The sequence below is a fragment of the Xenopus laevis genome, chromosome 4S (assembly GCF_017654675.1).
Source record: "Xenopus laevis strain J_2021 chromosome 4S, Xenopus_laevis_v10.1, whole genome shotgun sequence".
Classification (NCBI taxonomy): domain Eukaryota; kingdom Metazoa; phylum Chordata; class Amphibia; order Anura; family Pipidae; genus Xenopus; species Xenopus laevis.
This window is the reverse complement of record NC_054378.1, coordinates 23,762,551-23,785,018: the sequence shown is the minus strand read 5'-3', so window position 1 is coordinate 23,785,018 and position 22,468 is coordinate 23,762,551. Positions and strand designations below refer to the sequence as shown.

At 42.4% G+C, this 22,468-nt stretch overlaps 1 protein-coding gene across 2 annotated transcripts in view; it reads right to left on the bottom strand.

Moving 5' to 3' along the window:
* cars1.S (cysteinyl-tRNA synthetase 1 S homeolog) overlaps positions 1-22,468 on the bottom strand; it is a 32,819-nt gene extending 10,351 nt beyond the window's left edge. The window contains exons 1-16 of one of the 2 annotated variants that reach the window (XM_018259431.2): positions 22,269-22,468; positions 20,260-20,487; positions 18,553-18,644; positions 17,450-17,538; positions 14,298-14,394; positions 12,486-12,584; positions 8,661-8,810; positions 7,022-7,162; positions 6,092-6,180; positions 4,695-4,816; positions 3,697-3,809; positions 3,394-3,522; positions 2,859-2,988; positions 2,543-2,646; positions 1,361-1,458; positions 534-723 (exon numbers count right to left, since the gene is read on the bottom strand). In XM_018259431.2, coding sequence (XP_018114920.1) covers positions 534-723; positions 1,361-1,458; positions 2,543-2,646; positions 2,859-2,988; positions 3,394-3,522; positions 3,697-3,809; positions 4,695-4,816; positions 6,092-6,180; positions 7,022-7,162; positions 8,661-8,810; positions 12,486-12,584; positions 14,298-14,394; positions 17,450-17,538; positions 18,553-18,644; positions 20,260-20,487; positions 22,269-22,290 — 1,893 coding nt within the window. In that variant the 5' untranslated portion in view covers positions 22,291-22,468. The remainder of the gene's footprint in view (positions 1-533; positions 724-1,360; positions 1,459-2,542; positions 2,647-2,858; positions 2,989-3,393; positions 3,523-3,696; positions 3,810-4,694; positions 4,817-6,091; positions 6,181-7,021; positions 7,163-8,660; positions 8,811-12,485; positions 12,585-14,297; positions 14,395-17,449; positions 17,539-18,552; positions 18,645-20,259; positions 20,488-22,268) is intronic. The other variant, NM_001087317.1, reaches the window with a different exon arrangement.

The window sequence follows — 22,468 nt, the reverse complement described above, 5'->3', positions numbered from 1 at the left end:
AGCAAAGAAGTCAGAACCCAATTGAGCTGCATTTCACTAGTTGAAGACTAAACTTCGGACAGAAAGGTCCACAAACAAACAGCAACTGAAAGCCGCTGCTCTAAAGGCCTGGCAAAGCATTAAAAAGGAGGAAACTCTGGTGATGTCCATGAGTTCACGATTTCAGGCTGTCATAACTAGCACAGGGGTTTCAACCAAATATTAGAAATTAACATTTGAGCCCCTGAAATGAAGTGATAGTGTTAAAAAAAGGCTTTAGTTCCATTTTTATGCAATCTTTTTGTTCAATCCACTGAATTAAAGCTGAAAGTCTGCAGTTCAACTGCATCTGAGTTGTTTCATTTAAAATTCATTGTGGTAATGTAAAGAACCAAAATTACAAAAAAGTTGTCTCTATCCAAATATTTATGGACATATGTGCACCCTCATATTAAAACCCTTCATACCCTGACCCCACCCATATGTATCAATACTAATATACATAGAAGGAATGTTCCCACCCCACCAGTAATTTGGGATAATAAGGCAATTACCTTTAGCATTGAAGTAAGATAAGAGCTGATGCTTCTCAGTAGCATTCTGTTGGGAAACTGTTTTGCTACCTTCTTACTGGCTATGTAGGAGTTGCACTGACTGACCAGTGACCTCATTTCTTCCATGACAGTGCGTGTATCGATGTTATCACACAGAGCTTCATGAATGGCTGCCTTTTTGCTATAAAAACTAGTCAAAGAGAAGATAATGTTAGAATGTATATTTGTGCCATATTATGCCTATGCCAGTGGACACCTTACTGTGTGACCAATGAGTGATTATAATCTGCCCATATGTTAGGGCTTTAGCGGATAGCTGCTGTGAGCTATAAACCTATGTCTGTTTCCTAGTTATGGTTAATTCCTTTAAACCTATGGGATGATCCAAACCTTCACCTATTGCAACTACTGAACTCCAAGTCCCAGCATGCCTTGAGCAGTGAACTAAATAGGATACATGGCAGAGTCTGTATTTTAATCAAATCGTGGTTTGTTATATGTGGTGGAACAAATCTGCATAGTGTGTGTCTATTAGACTTAAGCAGGCCATAGTGTAGCCGTGCCAGAATCACAGATAAAGATCAGTTACTATTGGGAAATCATGTGTCAAGTTATTTAATGATGGAAAGTCCATCAAATGGAGCAAACAAAAAAAATCTTTGGATCTTGTCCTAATATAATAAAAAGCAAATGCTAACTGCAGGTTGCAGACTGTGATGGCAATTAGAGGGACATAGGTGCCAATGACAGGGTCATAAGGAGAAAGGCATAAGGTACAGTCTCTTAGCACTTAGCAGTTATACAGTTCCCTGCCACACAGAACTTACCAATTGTTGAGTTCTATTTCCAGAACTTCCCACTTCACAAACTGCCCTGTGATATCAGTAGGAGCTCTGAGAAGATCTTTCACGTTTAAGAAGAATTCCTGAAACAAATATTGATATTTTGTATGATATTCTGCTAGAGGTAAGAGCTGCCACTGATCTGCTAATGTTCTGCTAGAGGGGATACCAGGGATCTGATAGTGTTCTGCTTGAGGGAAGAATTGCCAGGAATCTGCTAATGTTCCGCTAGAGGGACGAATTGCCAGGGATCAGATAGTGTTCTGCTAGAGGGAAGAATTGCCAGGAACATGTTAATGTTCTGCTAGAGGGAAGAATTGCCAGGGATCTGATAGTGTTCTGCTAGAGGGAAGAATTGCCAGGGATCTGATAGTGTTCTGCTAAAGGGAAGAATTGCCAGGGATCTAATAGTGTTCTGCTAGAGGGAAGAATTGCCAGGAATCTGCAAATGTTCTGCTAGAGGTAAGAGCTGCCAGGGATCTGCTAATGTTCTGCTAGTGGAAAGAGCTGCCAGAGCTCTGCTAAGGTTCTGCTACAGGAAAGAGCTGCCAGGGATCTGCTAATGTTCTGCTAGAGGGGAGAATTACCAGGTATCTGATAGTGTTCTGCTAGAGGGAAGAGCTGCCAGGGATCTGCTAATGTTCTGCTAGAGGAAAGAGCTGCCAGAGATCTGCTAGAGGAAAGAGCTACCAGGGATCTGCTAATGTCCTGCTAGAAGAAATAGCTGCCAGGGATCTGATTATGTCCTGCTAGTGGAAAGAGCTGCCAGAGATCTGCTAGAGGAAAGAGCTACCAGGGATCTGCTAATGTCCTGCTAGAAGAAATAGCTGCCAGGGATCTGATTATGTCCTGCTAGTGGAAAGAGCTGCCAGAGATCTGCTAATGTTCTGCTAGAGGAAAGAGATGCCAGGGATCTGTTAATGTTCTACTAGAGGGAAGAGATGCCAGGGATCTGCTAATGTTCTGCTAGAGGTAAGAATTGCCAGGGATCTCCTCGCACTGTTCCAGTAACATTTACATCTTTATCTGGGCAATTTTCATTGTTCCGGAGACTTGCTTTGAACAAAAAAGGGCAGGGGTAAATTATGATACTGACATATGCACATAATCTAGAAAACTGCCTCAAGGTAACAACTATGGCAAAGATAAACAGATTTCCATACATACATTCATAAACTTCTCATACTGAACAGCCGACTCCATTGTGTTGTTGGAATAATCCAGGGTGTCCTTCCAGGAGTGCATGAGGAATGCCAGGCGCAGCTGACGGGCTGGATACAGAAACACAAAAGCAGACAATTTACCATTTAATTACCAAACCCTGATGGTAATACTTGCTGCACCTGATATTATACAAACAACTCTTATACTGGTCCCTGATTATTACACAAATGAAAACAAGTCACAATAGCATATCTGATGATGATACTTCATTCCCAGCACAATGCAACACTATGAAACATTACAACATTACAAAACGTACCTGTATTTTTCTGAAGTGCATCTTTGATGGTGATGAAGTTCTTCAAGGATTTGGACATTTTACAGCCTGCAATAGTCAGGTGACCAGTATGGAGGAAATAGCGCACCCAGTGATCATTATCAAAGTAAGCCTATGGCCGGAGAGAATAATCAGAGGCAAAGTCTTATTAACCAGATTTAACTACCACATACCCACATTAACAGAGAGATTGAGAGGCTACATAGGAATCAAGATCAAAGGGTTACACTTAATGGACTTGTGTCTGATTTAAAACATCAACCATATTGTTAATAAGATAAAACAGTCCAACTGATGCTACAGGAGGGTCAGGTAAACAATAGAGAATGGATCAATGTGCAGCTTGGAATTCTGCCTTCCTCCCTTCATCCTAGCAAAACCCCTTGTAGTCCTGTTTGTCCCATGTTGGGCAGGTTTGTGCTCTCCTGATAAAGCTTTTTTAATATATGTGTCTGTGATTTCCTGAATCATGAACATCATTTTGCCTTTGCATTCAAAAACCAGGAATATTTTGTACCTCAGACTGTGCCAATTCGTTGTCGTGATGGGGAAATCGGAGATCAAATCCACCCCCATGGATATCCATTGATTCACCAAGAATAGATCCTGCCATTGCTGAACACTCAATGTGCCAACCAGGCCGACCCTGCGGGAGGTTAAGAAATGAAGCAAAATCTGCCATAAGAAAAAGGGTATACATTTCTTGCTGTGATCTCAGGGAAAGGAACTGTACTTTATCAGGGAAAGGACACTTTGCTGTGGTGCAGGGCAGTCAATATATGGATCAGAAAACAAAAAACAAGACACGTTTGCTTGTTACCTTTCCCCATGGCGATTCCCAGGAAGGTTCACCAGGTTTTGAAGCTTTCCACAAAGCGAAGTCATTGGGAGATTGCTTCTCACTTAATCGATCAGCAGAGATACTCAGATCCCCTTCATACAGTGACAACAGCACAATCATTAGGTAAGCAAGAAGCACAATAGTCATAAGGTAATGGTAAAGTGCTTTATTGGTGTAGCACAGGAATTAGTATAACTTATATACTGGTGTACCCAGTGACATTATTATAGAGGTAGCACACCCCATGGTCGCAGGGTCTTTAAATGTAACCGCTCAAAAGCCAATTCTAGGAATCATAGCACACCAGGCCTATTTATAAATAAGCTGCTGTGTAGCCATGAGGGCAGCCATTCAAAGCAGAAAAAGGAAAGGGCACAAGATACACTATCAATAACAGATAAGCTCTGTAGTATACAATGGTATGCTTCAGAACTTATCTGTTATCTACTGTGTATCCTGTGCTTGAATGGCTGCCCCCATGGCTACACAGCAGCTTGTTTATATAAACGATAGTAGTACTTATCTGTTATCTACTGTGTATCCTGTGCTTGAATGGCCTCCCCCATGGCTACAAAGCAGCTTGTTTATATAAACTATAGTAGTACTTATCTGTTATCTACTGTGTATCCTGTGCTTGAATGGCTGCCCCCATGGCTACTCAACAGCTTGTTAATATAAATAATAGTAGAGTTTCTAAAGCAAACATACCAGTTTTATCAGTGCAGGAACAGTACATTATATTGTCAATCCTTTAAAACACTTTTATCATTTTTTAGGACAGGCATATTCCAGAAATGCAAATGATAGGCTGCACGGTTGCATTCAGGCACTTAGAATATGCTCATGTGCCAGATCCTTACATGAGGGCTTCTTGCTGAATACCTAATAGAGTGAGTTAATGCCGCACACTGCCTCCATAAACAGGCTACCGACAATACCATGTTGACATATGTGGATTTTGTGTGTCTGTTGCTTACCTTCTCCTTCCTGAAGGGCCTTCTGATCTCCAACAGCTTCGGGAACCAGTTTGGCATAAAAATGATTTTCACTGTCATGAAACTTTGCAGTACTAAAGTACACAGATCCATTAGACACATACCTGTGGGGAAGGCATCATAAAGTGAAGGCTATCACGGGTAATCATGTCAATTGTTACAGAATTTCATATTTACATTAAAATCATGAAATGAACTGCAACTGCAAACATCTGGGAATGTTTATGAATTGTATTGTGTGCGGAATAAAAGGGGTCACTGTACTGACAAATAAATCCTTCTCTAAAGCTTAAAAGCTTAGCAGACACAAATATATCATTCTATAAATCATTTATCAAATATATCATTTTAAATTATTAAACGGAAAATGCCCAATAAGTTTGAAGTTATTTGTAAATATACTGTAATTGCTGTTGAAAGCAGTATCTGCGTGCCCCTTGCTACTCCTTCCACTGCTTGTCCTGACTACATGTACCATATAAACTGCAACTATGAATGTGAGGAACTCAAGCTCTGCCACTGGCTCACAAAAGCCTGTTTCTCTATATGGAAATCAAATGGAAGAATCGAAAAATAGAGAATTGCTCATGGGCTTCATTCCTGGGGAACATAGGCACCAAAGTCACCCCCACAGGACAGGAGGGATGCTGGTAGAAGCAGCACCGTTATACTGAAAGCTGAAACCTACCCAACAATATCAGTAGGATCAGGTGGCTCACAATATAACTGATCCACCACTTGAAGTAGACTTCAATGGCATTAAGGGAATGTGCATTGAGACATGGTGGAGGCTCAGGCAGGAATCATAAGTCTAAAAGAATTTGATAGCTACACCTCCAGAGCCAGAGGCCCCTGAAAAATCGACTCGGAAAAGGAAAATAGAATAGAGGTGGAGCTGTCCCAAAGATTCCTATCTGATTGATTTTCTATCTTAGCCCTGGGACACCACATGAGGGAGAATAAAGGAGGCGGAGAACTGTGGTCTCACAAATTAACTTTCTATCTCTTGGGATAGCTCCAACTCTATTCTATTTTCCGATCTAAATTTCATGAATTGCTGGCTTCTTTGAAATTTAAAGTTGATGAACTAGCTTTCTACAATTTTTAATATTTATTAAGCACAAGCACTTTAATTCATTTGTTTTTCATTAATGATTGATTAACGTTAAATGAATTCATAATTAATTGACTGTTGTGATGAAACAGATTTGTTTACCTTCATGTAAATTAATTGCCACTATGCACTTTTTAATCATTTACAATTAATTATTTAAAAATTAATTATTGGTAAGTAATTGGAGAGTGTGGGGTTTTACTGCTAATTTATTCAAGATATAACACAATATTACTTCTACGAAAATAAAAAATAGAAAACATACCCATAACCGTTATCCACAATTTTTTGCACAAATGCTACAATTTCCGGCACATATTCACTGACCCGGGTCAGTACATCTGGTGTCAGAACCTAGGACAGGTCAGATATTCACTAAATGTAAAGGTACATTTCAGTTACAGGCACAGACCCAATGTTATGGCTGCTCAGATAAGGATAGAGGAACTTTAGGTCTATGAATGTGCAAATTATGTGTAGATGGCAGTGCATCACATTGCAAGCGTCACACATCCATGGAGCTGGAGACTGGTTACTATTTCTCTCTCTCTTTCTGTGCAGGGGATCACAGACACCGGGACATTCAGGAAGTCAAATAGGGAATTTCACACTAAATTGGTGCTGCGCGTGCCTTCCCTCTCCTGAATATTACCAACCAATCGTATAAAAGATAATGCAAATGAAACAGGAGAGGGAAGCCATGTGCAATACCAGTTCAGTGTGAACTTCCCTATTTGGCTTTCTGAATGTCCCAGTGTTGGCCATCCCCACAGAGAGCTTTAGTAGCGCTGATCCACAGCTAACATGGTGCGTAGCTCCAAAAAGAAACATTTCAAACAATAAAGATTATTTACATAAACATTTTTTTTTCTGACACTGGGCTATTTATAGTGTCTGAAGGTGAACATCCCTTTTAAGTGGTTCCCTGGCCCTCCATAACTGAGACTGATGAATGAAGTTGTTGGGAGTTAGCCCACAATAAAAGTGAATATTCATAATGCAGCCTGGTAAGCTTAACCTCTTCATAACCGATACAGAACTACAGTTATGAAGGGGTTAAATAAAAGGAGTAGAACAAGAGTTTGCGATTACTGCATTACATTCTCTTACAGCTGAATAACTGCAGTCATGTGTGCAACTACCTGGTAAGTTGTTCCCTGTAAAACACAGTATAATGTATAGAAATGACACTTACATTCAGGGCCTCCATGTCTTTATGGTATTCGCCTTCCCAGTATTTTGGAAGTTGAGAGAAAATTGAATTGTCTGCGATTTGAGCCCCATGTTTCTCATCCAACCAGTCCGACAGCAAATCTACTGCTGCTTCCATCAGCACCTGAAGTGACAGTGATCACAAGGTTTCCATTAAGTCATTGGATCTAACATTTGTCTCACATAAGCAGACACATTTTTACTCTCATATAAGCCAAAGTTCAGATCCAACAATTATCCACATCTAGCCTAGTCCCCTCCCTTCTCTGGGCCAGTCACAACAAAAATACAGTACGCATACACTCGGCGGGGAGTTGGTAAACAAGGGGTACAGCACGGGGGCCCCTAAGTCCAACTCTGATTTCACATATCGAACTAATCTTTCCCAAGTAATCCAGTCCTCAGAACTTTCAAACTCTTCCATTCTTGATAAAAGACCGATGGCGGTCTGAAACGTTGCCAAGTGTATTGGGGTCAGAAACCCATGTCTCAATAAAGGCATTTTAAACAAAGCGATCTATGGCTGGTGCTGTCGATATCTGCAAATTGTGAGTAAACGGTGGAAACCGTTGGACGTGCATCAGATCCTAAGAATTGGGAGGCATAGGTGCTGACTGAGAAATCTAATTGGTCTAACAATTCCTCCCAAGTAATCCAATCCCCAGATCTTTCTAACCCTCCCATTCTGCAGGTCTAACAATCCCTCCCAAGTAATCCAGTCCCCAGATCTTCCAAAACCTCCCATTCTGCAGGTCTAACAATCCCTCCCAAGTAATTCAGTCCCTAGAACTTTCAAACCATCCCATAACTCCCACTCTGCAGGTCTAAAGGTGGCCATACACGGGCAGATTAAAGCTGCCGATATCAGTCCTTTAGACCGATTCGACATCTTATCTGCCCATGTGTGGGGGATTCCGACAGGTCCAACCAATCGATATCAGGCCAAAAATCGGCCAGATATCGATCAGTTAAGTTTGATTTTTTTATACGATCCAGGACCACATTGGCTAGTTGATGCGGTCCTGCGACCCGTCGGAGCCCATTGTTAGTATCGTAATCCAACTGTTCGGCCCCAGGGCAGAACGTTCGGATTCATCCGATTTCGCCCAGCCATTAGTGGGCATATTGGGTCAAGATCCGCTCGTTTGTCGACCTTGCCAAACGAGCGGATCTTATGTAAGCCAGTCCTCAGATCTTTTAAACCCTCCCATTCCATAGATCAAACAATCCCTGCAAAGTAATCTAGTCCCCAGATCTTTCAAACCCTCCCATACCTTCCATTCTGCAGTCTAACAATCACTCCCAAATAATCCAGTCCCCAGATCTTTAAAACCCTCCCATACCTCTGATTCTGCAGATCTAACAATCCCTCCCCAGTAATCCAGTCCCCAGATCTTTCAAACCCTCCCATTCTGCAGATCTAACAAACCCTCCCAAGGTATTCAGTCCCCAGATCTAACCATAAAGCCCATGTAAACCAGACCCCAGAGCAGTGATGCAGTTGAACAGCTTGATTATATTGCACTATACAGTGTCCCTTCTAAACAACTCAGTACCCAAATACTATAACACCCCCCCCCCCACATGTAATCAAGTCCCCCAGATCTATGCCCTTAGCTCACCTGACTGTGTTTCTGGAGTTCCTCGGCTCCTGTATTTTTGTTCAATGCATCCTGAAGAGGAAGAAGGGCGGCACTAACAGCAGTTTGGATCCTCTCCAGCATCTGCTTTTTATCTGGGTCGTTGGTCTCGCTAATTCTTTGTAGGAATGGCTGGAAGGAAGAGGCCAGTTTTTAAATACAGGTTATGCTCATCTAGCCAAAACTGTTGCCAACAATCACATCATAAATTCTTGCCTTTTGTTACACATTTGGGTTCATGTTTGATCAGGTCCCACCCAGCAGATACCAACATTAAAGGGGTTGTTCTCTTCTGAGTTAACTTTTTTATCAATTCTGTTTTATGAAGATGTACAATAAAAAAGCATACCGTATATACAGTGGTACTGAAGTTCATTTCTTGAGTTTGCATGTTAAGAAACAATTTCAACATCATGAAAATTTTAACAATAAACTTGACAATGTATTCTGTGTTTTTGGTATTCTGTGTTCTGTTCTCTACTAACAATGAATCGTTGTCAATTATTTGTTACATATTACATCTGTAAGGCGTGGGTTTCCATGGGTGGTGCCTAAGGGTCAGTCTTAGAGTATAACAGTAGGGATATAGAGAAAAGTCCCGATGGGATACCTTTATATGAGAGGAACAGTTGTAATATCTCCAAAATGGTTGGCTTGGTACATGGTTCTACTGGTATGCTAGAGAAGGCATGTTCATTTTTAGAGGAGGCATGTTCATTTTTAGAGGAGGCATGTTCATTCTTATCCCCATGTTCAAATATATTAGTTTGATGGTAAAGGATGTGCTTTTTTGTTCAACCTGGGCTAAGCTCAGTGCGTTTTGTGCACTTAGTCAAGTTTGTCACACTGGCTCAGTGGGAGCTGCCTCATATTCAGCATCCAACTCCTGCAGCTTTTTGGTGTGTGTGTGTTTATTTTAGCGTTAATTGTGGTGTTTAAGGCCTTGATATTTCTGATGTATTCCCCTCTAATGTGAGCCTTTAGGGCATCGCAGAACATCCCCAAAAAGAGCTGCTGAGCAATGGGTTTGAGTTTTTTTGCCCACCAAATGCATCTCAAGCAATATTACAATTTGGGGTTTTTCCTTCCTAATGAAATCAAAAACCAGCCTGCAGCTGATAGCGGAGCCCATACCCTGTACATTCCATGACATTACCTTAAGCCTTGAAAAAGAACACACCGGCACATCATGGGTAATGCTAGCAGGAAAAGCCTTGCTCGTTTATTGCGTTTCCGGCGTAACCCCCTTGTCAAGCAAGCTAGACAAAGGGGTTACACCCCAAAACGTTGCATCCGCAATAAACCAGCAAGGCTTTTCCTGCTAGCATTACCCATGATGTGCCGGTGTGTTTTTTTTCTATGTTGTATTTGGGGCTGCCAATTCCTCTAACACCTGGGATTCAAGTTTATCTGGACAGCCAGGGTGTGCTAGGGTAATCCTTCCCTTCTCCATTACCTTAAGCCTAGACATATTGTAAATTTAGTAATATTTTGCCATGTGAACTCGCCACACCTTGTGGTAGCATACCAATGCATTGTCAAGAAAAAAATCATAATTATAAACATAGTTATTCCTCAAGTCCCATGTGTGTACCCTCCCTACACACACAGTCCCCAACATAACTTTGTGTGAGTTTCCACCCTTAACCATAACTTGTATGGAGAAAATGGGGTTAGTATCTACTCAGCCTGTCCAAGTGTGGATGGCGCATGTGTTTAGAGCCATGAGTCAATGTGGAGTCTCATCATCCACGAGAGGCCAAATTGTAGTTGCCGATGGTAATAACATATGTTTGCTAGTTCTGTCCCTGGTCTTTAGATGGAGTGAATGTTGAGTGTTCAGGCCTCCGGTTGTTGCCGGTGGTGTGGTGGGGGTGTTCTAGGTCTCCCTGCTATCCACGTGATTGTGTCCTCCGTAGTGTTGAAGAAGTGCATTTGCCCTTGTCTGTTATCCTGTCATCATCGGCCGTGGTGCTGCACCTGTGGGAGAGGGTGGACTGGTATTCTAGGGTTCCTCTCGACCGCAAAGGTGGGAGAAAAAATTCGTTCAACCAACTTTGATTGGAGCCATTTTTTCCACAAAGGCTACTGTGTCATATCCTTCTGCCCGTTCAGGAATACCTAGGATGCAAATATTATTCCGCCTGAGGCAGGTTTCTAAAATGTCTGCCTTGGTTTCCAGCATGTTTACTTGTTTAGAGACAAGGTCCTAGTCTCCTTTCCATTACTTTTTGTAAGTCATGGCAGTCAAGTCAGTATTTCATCCACTTTTGTGATTAGCCTGGAGTGATTACTGGTGTTGGGCAAATCTCTCCAGCTTCTTTGCTGCTACATCCCCCAGTCCTACTTGCAGTCTGGGTTGTGTTTCAGAGCGATGTGATGCGGCTGCAGTGCCATCTTGGATGCGCTTCCCCTCTGTTGCAGCTGTGGTGGAGGGTCTGGAAGCTTGCCTGGTTTTCCCCTTTGGGACTGGAAAGGTGTGTGCTATGTTGCTGCACCGAATATCTGTGTTGTAGTTGGTAAATCCAGGGGTATGGCAGGATTATAGAAGGCCCTCTGGCGGAGCTCACAAAATGTGCGTCTTTCCCGGTTAGCATGCAGACCACGCTCCGGAGTTAACTTTAAGTATGATATTTGGAGTGATATTCTGAGACAATTGGTTTTCATTTTTTATTATTTGTGGTTTTTTACTTTTTTTTTTTAATTTTATTATTTTGCGTCTCTTTTAGCAGCTCTCCCTTTGCAGTTAAAGCAAGTTAGTTGCTAGTGTACAAATTACCTTAGCAACCATGCACTGCTTTGAATAAGAGACTGGAACGTAAATAGGAGAGGATCTGAATAGAAAGCTGAACAATAAAAAGCAGCAGAAACAATAAATGTGTATCTTTGCAGAGCATTTATTTTTTTAGATGGGGCCAGTGACCCCCATTTGGAAGCTAGAAAGAGACAGAAGAAAAAGGCAAATAATTAAAAAACTATAAAAATGAAGACCAACTGTAAAGTGGCTTAGAATTGGTCATTCTATAACATACGAAAAGTTAATTAAAGGTGAACGACCCCTTCAATGGTGTAGGACAGCACTGTGATATCAACTATCTTCCTATAGCTCTATGCGTACATAGAGTAAATCAGTGTAAATCAGTGTTAGCACACAGGCTAAGCAACAGAAGGACCAATTACATTCTCTTTCATTTGGGTTTCCAGTTAAGTGGCATTAACTCTTCGCTAAATGTTGCATTATACGTTCAGATTATTTCCCTCTGCTGTACAGTGCGTATATATTAACCCCTTCAATCTGACTGTAGATAAGGAGTGGGAGGGACCTTATGGTTTTCCTGGGAATCTTGGCCTATTGCTGAACTTTGGCCTATGGACGCCAGTTATGGGTCTTTTATAGGACACCCTTCCCTTAGTAAAGGTTTTTCTACATTAGCTACAGCAGGTACATTTGTGCCTCAACCCCTTCTGCTGTCCTTTACAGTTAAAGAATTCCTCTGCATGATATTATTGTATTGCTTGCTAGTAAATGGCCTAGATATAATGTACCTATAATGTGTCTGGATGTAAAGTGTTGCACCCTGCAAATGCACCGTTCCTGTCGTGACTGGAATGTAACTGCATGCTCTTACCTGGATTATGTATTGAAATAAATATTAAAGCTCCTTCTGGTCTGTAAGTGCTCCAAGCCCACAACCCCAATGTAGCAAGCATGAAAGCAGCACATATTGGCAATGTTTTCAAATGCACTGGAACATTCTGGATAAAAAAAACATATCTGTAAAATTAATGAATGTGGGTTTCACTCACTATTAGTGCAGTGTTGACATCCTGAAGCAGATCGGAGTGTGGTGGATTACTCTCTCTGTATTGCTGAAATAAATGCCTCTGTCTGGCTCTCTTTATTATCTGCACAAAAAACAGGAGTTATTATTATTATAAGTAATTCTTTTATTGTAAAACTGCTGTCCCACACTTATGCCATGGTCCAATTAATCACAACTGTATATGTTCACAAACCCAGCTATTATAGAAAAATTATGCCATACAAAGAGGACTATGGACATCTCAGGCATAAAACACCTTGGAGGCCAACATCTACCCAGCAAGCCACCATGTGGACAGACCTGCTCTAAAATTGTCTTAATACAGTTAAATACCTATGCTGCCATAGTTTTATGGAATCTCTCTGTACACACTATGACCAAACTTAGGGGGCTGTTCCTGCTGAATTGTGCTTTGTACACGGGAATACCTATGCTGCCATAGTTTTATGGGATCTCTCTGTACAGGCTATGAGCAAACTTAGGGGGCTGTTCCTGCAGAATTGTGCTTAGTACAGGGGAATACCTATGCTGCCATAGCTTTATAGTATATCTCTGTACAGACTAAGAGCAAATTTAAGGGACTGTTTCGGGTGAATTGTGCTTAGTACAGGGAATACCTATACTGCCATAGTTTTATGGGATCTTTCTGCACAGACTATGCACAAACTTAGGGGACTGTTCCTGCTGAATTGTGCTTAGTACAGGGGAATACCTATGCTGTCATAGTTTTTTGGGATCTCTCTTTTCAGACTATGAGCAAATTTAGGGGGCTGCTCCTGCTGAATTGTGCTTAGTAAATTGGAATTCTTATGTTGGAACAGTTTTATGATATCACTCTATATAGGCTATTGGCAAACATAAAGGCTGTTCCCCGTTATTGTGAATGTAGTACACTGAAATACCAATGCTGGAACATAAAAAAAATCATTCATATATATTCCATTTAAACATGTGTTTAAAAATTTTTAAAAAATATGTTCCTACTCTAACCAGACACACAAAGCCTTGCTGGATGTTAGAAAGCCATGTAGGAAGTGTTGCCTCCCAAAACCCACAAAGGTATTAATCCTAACACCAATTTTCTCTTTTATGTTATTGTGCAGCTGAAATGCTCAATGCTGAGCTGGGCAGAATTTACTCTTTCAGTCAATGGCTCTGCACCCTTCATGAATCAGGAGAACGAAAGTCTTTAAAGCAGACCTGTCAACCAGACATAAAAAGTCCTTTTCAAATTAAACATGAAACCCAAATAAATTTTTTATTAAAGCAGTCATACCTGTTATAAATGCATTCAAATGTCAATCATGTTTTGCCTGCCTCACCTCTATGCCTTAGGCATAGAGGTGGGGCAAGCAATTACTTTCACTTTCCATTCTACATTTCCTAGATACCACATTCCCACTCCTTCCTTACCACACAAAAACAAGATTTTGGGATAACGTAAAACTTGTGTTCACAAAATGGCATCTGCCTGCTTGCTGTGATTGTAAATTTTCAGATTAAAGTGAACAAGACAAATAATGTATGTAGTGCAAGTAAAGTTTATCTTGCTTGACTAACATGATAATATATGATTGGATTTATTTCTTAGGGTGACAGGTCCCCTTCAAAGAAACAGTAACATCAAATAATGAAGGTGTTTTAAAATAATCAGAATATAATTTAGTGTTGCCCTGCAGCAGACAAAAACTGTGGGTGTTTCTTCAGAAATAATACTGTAATTTATATAAATACACTGCTGTGTAGCCATTTAAAGGGATCCTGTCATCGGAAAACAGTGGCTTCCAGTGCTTACCTTGTCATCAATATCAGTAATGTTCATGCAGTAAAATACATCATATTTGAAGTAGTCCCTCAGCACTCTCCTAAGGATATCAAAGGATATGTACGACCTAAAATACAAAAACAATGTTCTATATCAGAACGACCATGGAGGGAGACCCACGAATAATATCTGACAAATGACTGAACAACAGATTAAGGGGGTGATTTATCAAAATCTGAATTAATCTCATTATTTTCTGAAATATACTCCGACCAAATCCACACAGGTTATTTCCTCTTATTTATGAATACATTTTCTGAAAGTTTCCTGTGCAGGAAAAAAACCATGAAAATCATAAAAAATTCAGATTTCAGATTCAGATTTTCTGCATAAAAACTGAAATTTTTTCAGATTTTTGCCTTAAAACCACAAAATCTTTGGATCATTGCACGAAACCCATCGCAGATCAGGATATCTTGGGGACTTCTAACATTGACTTAAATGCAACCTCGGCAAGTCTGAGATGCCAGATTTTTGGATTCTGACTTTTCCCATCCTCGGAGTAAAATAAATCCCCAAAAAAATGTGAGGTTTTTTTTCTACTAAAAATTTGTATTTCATAGTGAAAAAAACTTGAGTTTTGGCATTCGGACTTTAATAAATAACCCCCTTAGTGTATTATTAATGCTATACGGTCCTGAGGAAAGTCAGGGAAAGACTAATTCAAGGGGTGTCAATATGCTAGGCACCCCCAGTGAATTAAATTGCTCAGTTTTTTTTTTACAGAGGCCAAATCTACTCTTTTGAAAAAAACTTTACTGCCCCAGGGTTGTTTCCATAGAAGAGCCATGCCCAATGATACTTTCCCAGGTATACACCGAATCCACTATTTTGGAATCGGCTGAACCCCCTAATCCTTCACAAAAGATTCGGCGAACCAATTCCAAATCCTAATTTACCTATGCAAATTAGGGATTGGAAGGGGAAAACATTTTTTACTTGTTTTGTGACAAAAAGTCACGCGATTTCCCTTCCCGTCCCTAATTTGCATATGCTAAAACCTGCGGTACCCTGCGTGTTACGGGTAGAAGTTCGGGGTGTGGGTATGGACGCGGGTCGGGCCACGGGTCTTCTCAATAACGATTTTTACTCCTTTTTTGTAATCACTCCTACTTCCAATGATGTCACTTCCGGTTTATGACAGCACTTCCTGATTCTTGATGGTCAGCGAGTCGCGGGTCCGGGTTGCGGACTACTAAGGAGTAGCAGGTCCAAGCGGGTAAGAATGCGGGTCCGGGTTGCAGGTACGGGTTCCTTATGATTAAGGGCGCACCTGCCCGAATTGTGTCAAGCAATGTTGTATGCCGTGCCTTTTTAACTATGGACAAATAAAGTTTTTGACTTTTTAATCACTTTGGAGTGCGGAGCCATTTTCTTCTTCCCGTTTATACTGTGTGGCGTGGGACGCCAAAAGAATCCAGCACCCGATCTTATACCACTTATATCTTATGCCAGACCTCTTTACCAGCAAAAGCGGTGAGTCGGAACGGTTACATTCATTTATCTTCCCTACCTGAGAGTCAGCTGGTGGAAGATTTCGGTATTGAGTGACCATTCTCCCTGGCCGATTGATGTTCTGCTCAGGTATTCTGCTTCCCAGTTTTGTACCCCTGGGATAAAAACTGCTGATGTCTGTGACTGTCCGCTCTGCCCAGCCTAGTATTCTTGCTTTCCTCTTGCATGGCTGTTTTGCTTCTTGTGCCCCCCTGTTTGTTGACTGCCCGTGATTGTAAGAGTGTGGACCACTTCTCCAGTGCTAGTGCTATTGCTCTCAGTTCTAGTACACCGATGGGTAGGAGGCTCCCCTTCCTGGAACAGATCCCCTGGAGTGGTAGTTCCTTGTGGTTACTACTTCCCAGGTAGTGTTTGTCCAACTTCTTCCCTGTAGGAGGTTGTCCTCTCTTTTTCACCAGATCAGGCTGTCTCTGGTCGCCTTCGAGATGGGGATTATCTGTTGCAGGTTTTGGTGGTCTCTGTTCCAGTGTTGTAAGAAGCTTTCCTTCTCCTTTAAATGCGGCCTCCTCAGCTGGTAAGGCTGTTTGCCTTGATAGTCGGGCAACTGCTGAGTCCACCTTAGGTGTTTTTTCCTATCTTTTTTGGTGTTCTTCAGGTACCGGGTAGGTTTTTAAAAGATCTTTGTGTGAGAGCAGTCCGTATCTTCCCTGGGGAGAGCTGCAGTCTCATCCTTGATCTCTAGTGGTTGCATCATCTCTCTTAGACGTTTTTAAGATATTTCTGGGGTTGCAGCTGACAGTCCTTCCTCAGAGTCCGATGCTGATTGTGGCTATGAGTGAGCTGAGCTATCTGAATCTTGGCCTGGTGTTTGGAACCCTTTTGTGCCCCCCTTGAGGAGGGCAAGGTTGTACGGTTTTCATTATCCATTGCAGGAAGTCTCCTAACTTTGGCATTTGTGCCAATGCGTGTGCGGCTGTGTCAGATTTCCAAGGTGTGGTTACAGGCCCCTCTGCTTGAGTAGCGTTTAGCCTTGGGTAGGGTGATGGAGTGCTTGGTGATGAGGCCTGGACTTGTGAGGGTTGGGTAAGAGGTACTTGCGGGGACAGTACTGGTGGGTCAGTAACTGATGCAATGTCTGAGGTGGGTCAGCAGTCAGAGCAATAATTTCTCTCGGATTTCCGTAGGGAGTGTTTGCACACTTTACATTTAGGGAGTTTATTAGGCTTTCTTTGTTTTTTGCCTGTCCCCCCTCTGAGGTCATTGAGGGAATCCGTTTCCTCCATCACACCCTGTGGTGCTGCCCCCTGGTAACAAATGTGGTGTTAATCCATAGACTGAGTGAACAGTCTTTTGCCCAGATATTAGGTAAGGTAAGCCTTATGTGTAAATAAATATAGAATAAAAAATAAAAATACTGTCCTCTACCTCCGAGGCAGGACAAAGAACTGAGAAGGGTAGGTGGAGACAAAGTATATAGACAGTGGCAGGGACCAGGAGGTACCAAAATGCAATTCCCTGTCCTGCCTCCAGAGGTAAATGAAGACAAAAACCCTAACGTCTGCACTGACAGGAGAGCTGACTAGAGAAATTATAGACAATTATTTTATTCCATCTATAGAGAAATCAGGAGCATGCATTTAATAAAGGCTAACACGGAAGAGATTTACCTGGCATGTCCCATGTGGGAGGCATCATACACAGTGGGGCCACAGCAATACCACGTGACTTTTCTACCAACTTGGGGGAAAAACAGCTCCTACAAAATCATTTGACATTATTACACATTTCTGAGCCTGCACATGGATACACTGAAATGAAAATTAACACATATAATAGAGAATAAACCACTAGTAATTCAAAGCGACCATGAAATATAAATATATATATATATATATATATATACACTGAAGCAAGAGGATAAAAGGGGGCAAGAGGGGTTTGTCTGTACAAGATAATGATCAGCACACATAGATCTGTAACCCCGTTTCACTGACTGCACACAGTCTATTTATACAAGGCTATGTAAATGATACTGTGGGTAGTACTGAATTACTTGCAATTCATTTGTATTTCTTCCTGTATCCGTTTCCTTCCACATCCCAAAACATAAAAGTGGGTTAATTGGCTCCTGATAAAACTGCCACTAGTTCAGTGATCCCAGACAAGTAGCCCATGAGCAACATGTTGCTCTCCAACCCTTTGGATGTTGCTCCCAGTGGCCTCAAAACAGGAGTTTATTTTTAAATTCCAGGCTTGGAGGAAAGCGTTGGTTATATAAAACCGAGCTTTAATGTAGGTTGACAATCTACATAGGGGCTACCAAATGGCCAATCACAGCACTTATTTGGCACCCCAAGAATGTTTTTCATGGTAACTTTGCTCCCCAACTCCTTTACCTTCTTGATGTTGCTCACGGGTTTAAAAGGTTAGGGATCCCTGCCCTTGTGTATGTAAATGTTATAGGAATCTTAGATTGTAAACTCTCTGGGGCAGATACTGATGTATAAAATTTACATGTGGAATGTGATGTTGCCGTATAAAGGATATATAAAACAATAGAAATATTGTGACTCATTCATGGCTGATCCTTCCTAAGTTTGAGGTTAGTAGGGGGTGCTGTTATTACATAAATACTGGAACACCCTCCCAGCCTAGTGTTGGAGGGCCCCATACATGGGTAGAAAATTTGTTAAATCAGCAGGCTAAATCTGCCCGTGTATAGCCACCTTTAGTTATTAGTACTAGGAAGAAGGAGATGCTGGGGGAGTACCTTGCTGCGAGTCAGGCTGTTGTAAAGGCGCAGTCCAGGTTGTTCATTTGTGTTGGGTGCAGACCAGGGTGGCTGGGTGCGCCTTCCTTTACCTGGAGGAAATAATAGGGCTGTCAGCAAACACAGGGGCATGAGGATCCATTTATTTGTACAGAATCATTGATATAAAAACTGTGCAGCCCGACCTTGCTCCACAGTACCTGTGATCTGGCCAAGGCGTTGTCTCTGCCACTCCATGACCTGCCTTATTAACTGTCTATGTGCCTTATTAATTGTACAAAGCTTTATGTTTGCACCTCCCACTTAACTTCATACGCTTTTGAACTGGGGGTGCAGGTATCCTTAGACGACTGCACATACACCATCATTCAAGCAGGCGGGGAGCTCATCCCTTATTATATATTATATTGTGCCTTATTCCCTCCTTCCTCTGGGCAGTCAGCACTCACTCACTTGCTCACACTCATGCCATGAGCACAACATACTATTAGCCTTACAGTCTTCTCCCCAGGGTCTTTTTACTGGGTGGATCACTTGGCATTTTTCCCTCCTGCCCAGTTCCCTTGGGGACCCCACTTTGCACACCTATCAGAATTCTCCATCGGGACTGTGAGTGATATTTGCAGAATGCACAGTCCTGTCGGCTTCTGCAGAAAAAGTTCTAACAGGGCAGGAGAGGCAGGGCAGGCAGTTTTTTATTTATCCCCAACCAGTGAAGTTTTTTTTTCTGAGGAGAACAACATTGAAGTATACTGTATAGCTGGAAACAAACAGGATTATTTAGCAACCCTCATGCATGTTATAAACCAATGGCAGGACTTAGAGTGTATAGAATATTCGATTTGTAGTAACAGTTGGAAACACTCACAAACGCAGCATAACTGCAATTAGGCTTTTTATTCCATTACCACACAACATGTTTCGGGCACCTGGCCCTTTCTCACTTGAGAAAGGGCCAGGTGCCCGAAACATGTTGTGTGGTAATGGAATAAAAACCCTAATTGCAGTTATGCTGCGTTTGTGAGTGTTTCCAACTGTTACTACAAATCGAATGTGTAAGGGATGCTAGAGGCGGAGCACCCAAGGAATCACCACAAGAATTGTTTTGAATTAACGCTAATCAGTGTAAAAAGCCTTTTTGGAGCAGTGTATAGAATATGCTTGGAGGAAGGCGCTGGTTTCATTATGCTGTTTGTAGTCCATTAGGCAGGGCTCTTTGTTTACCACAGCTCCTTCCCTGTAGACTCTAGGTTGTACACGTGTACTCACTTTCCTATGTCAATATCCTGTATTCATGCCAATGTGTGAGCACTCCTGGTGATAAGAGCATGAGAGCACTAGGAGGGAAAATATTAAGGAGTTTAACAGGGAATAATGAAGGCAGGTGAGCTGCCCAGAGCAGAATGATCCCCCGCAGAACTGCATTTGGCTTTATAGCTCCACTCAACAGAATGATCCCCTGCAGAACTGCATTTGTCTTTATGGCTGCATTCAACAGAATGATCCCCTGCAGAACTGCATTTGGCTTTTTTGCCCCACTCAACAGAATGATCCCCTGCAGAACTGTATTTGGCTTTATTGCTCCACTCAACAAAATGATCCCCTGTAGAACTGCATTTGGCTTTATTGCTCCACCCAACAGAATGATCCCCTGCAGAACTGGGAACAGAACTTTATTGGTGGAATACTGAAACGTGACTTACTTACATGACTGCCCATTTCTGAAGTCACTGTGCTTTGCAGCCTCAGTGGAAAGTGCTGCTATGTGCTTGTACCACCGAATCACATGGAACAAGTGGTCAGGGGGAGGTCCCTCCAGTTGCATGAAGGCCTGCACGTCCGCCTGAGAATAAGTGTAGCCCTGGATGTAACTACGGGTGCTGAGAAAGTCATTGAGAGCCTTCATGCTGACCTTGTCCTCACTAATGCTCAGAACTAAAGGAGAGATGCACAGGAGAGTCAGGGCATGCACAGCACCCGCAGGACTCGATACAGGGGGTGTGGTTATAAATCTAGGGCTACCCCTCCAAACCTCCCCATGCCTATTTGTATATTATAAGCCACCGTCTATAAACACTATGACATAAAAACATCCACCAAGATGAATCCTTTGCTCATATCGCTCCTACAGAGAGTCTGTTTTAGTCAGTAGGTAGGGAGCCCTCTCTTTATGAGTGCGGTCACCCACTGATATTTGGTAGTGATTTAGAAAGTACCAACACTGCATGTCATTAGCAAACATGTTGCTTATCATTTGTAAGTACACATTGCTGACTGACTGTACAAACTAGTTAGGAGTCAATATGCTGATCGCATCATGCAACCTGACTGATATGATTGGCTGTACAAACTGGGTGCAGTCACCCACTGATATTTGGTAGTGATTTACAAAGTACCAACATGTCATTTGCAAACATGTTGCTTATCATTTGTAAGTACACATTGCTGACTGGCTGTACAAACTGGGTAGGAGTCAATATGCTGATCCCATCATGCAATCTGACTAGGATTGTCAGTCAGCAGAGAGGCAAAGAGCAGTGGCTGTGATACACTATGAAGATTTCATGTAAATACAAATGTCAGAGCCACAGAAAAGATGCTGTTGCACTTGGGGGTCTGATCCAGGGAGAGGCTGGAAAAAATCAGACACGGGGCCATGGATATAGTGCAACATTAGGGGTGAGCACATGAATAGATAATAGATAGATATTGAGGAGTGCGGTACCAGATGACTTAAGCCGACATAGACGCAAAGATCTGATCATATGAATCGAGGATTCGGACGATTTTCGAACCGTGTGTGGAGAGTTCCAACATTTTTCGAGATTGGTGGTTTGGCTGATTGGACAGGTTAAAAGATTTCAGTCGGCTGCGGGTATATCTCTGCATGTATTGCCGCTCGTACGATTTTCAGAGGGAGACTGTCACTAGCTTTGTTGGACATTAAGCTGGCCATAGACGCAAAGATCCGATCATACGAATCGTGGATTCGTACGATTTTCGGACCATGTGTGGAGAGTCCCGACATTTTTCGTCCGTCGGAGATCGGTCGTTTGGTCGATCGGACAGGTTAGAAAATTTCTGTCGCCTGCCGATAATATCTCTGCGTGTATTGCCGATCGTAAGATTTTCAGAGGGAGACTGTCACTAGTGTTGTCAGACATAACTATCGTACGATTGCTGTCAGGGGCAGAACATTGGGTGATCTGTTCTTATTTGATCGGAATGGTAAAGACTTTGATCTGAATGGTTAGTGGAGGGTCGGGAGATGGGAAAGTCCGATCGTACGTTGATTCGTACGATCGGATCTTTGCGTCTATGGCCAGCTTAACTTTCATAGGATTGCTGTCAGGGGCAGAACATCGGCTGATCTGTTCTTTTCTACTTTATTTGATCGGAATGGTTAGTGGCAGGTCGGGGGATGGGGAAGTCCGATCGTACGATCGGATCTTTGCGTCTGTGGTCAGCTTCAGAGCCCCGGCTGTAACACAGCAGCTAATGTGGTGCCATGAGAGCAGCACACACTAGGGGCAACCGGGTTGTGGCTCAGGGAGCAGGAAAAGACATCCATGCAGTTGGTCAGAGAGCAGGAAGTGCGACTATGGGGTCGCTTTGTATTGAGACACGAGAGGACGCTTGACAGCCGGGTGCGTTGTAAACACGATGCCCGGGGGACTTTGGGGCTCCATTCTAGGGCCCCACACACCTGCGCTCACCTTGTTCCCATGATTCCGTCATTGTGCTCCTTCTCCCAGGCTGATGCAACACTCAGACAAACGTGCCGGATGCGCCCGAGAGACTAACATCCGCTTCGCCGGTAACTTAGCAACGCCGCGCACGGGAAATGCGTAATTCGACGCGGAACAGGAGCAGTTCCTGGAGGAGAAATTGAGGGTTAGGTTGGGTTTGTGCGTTA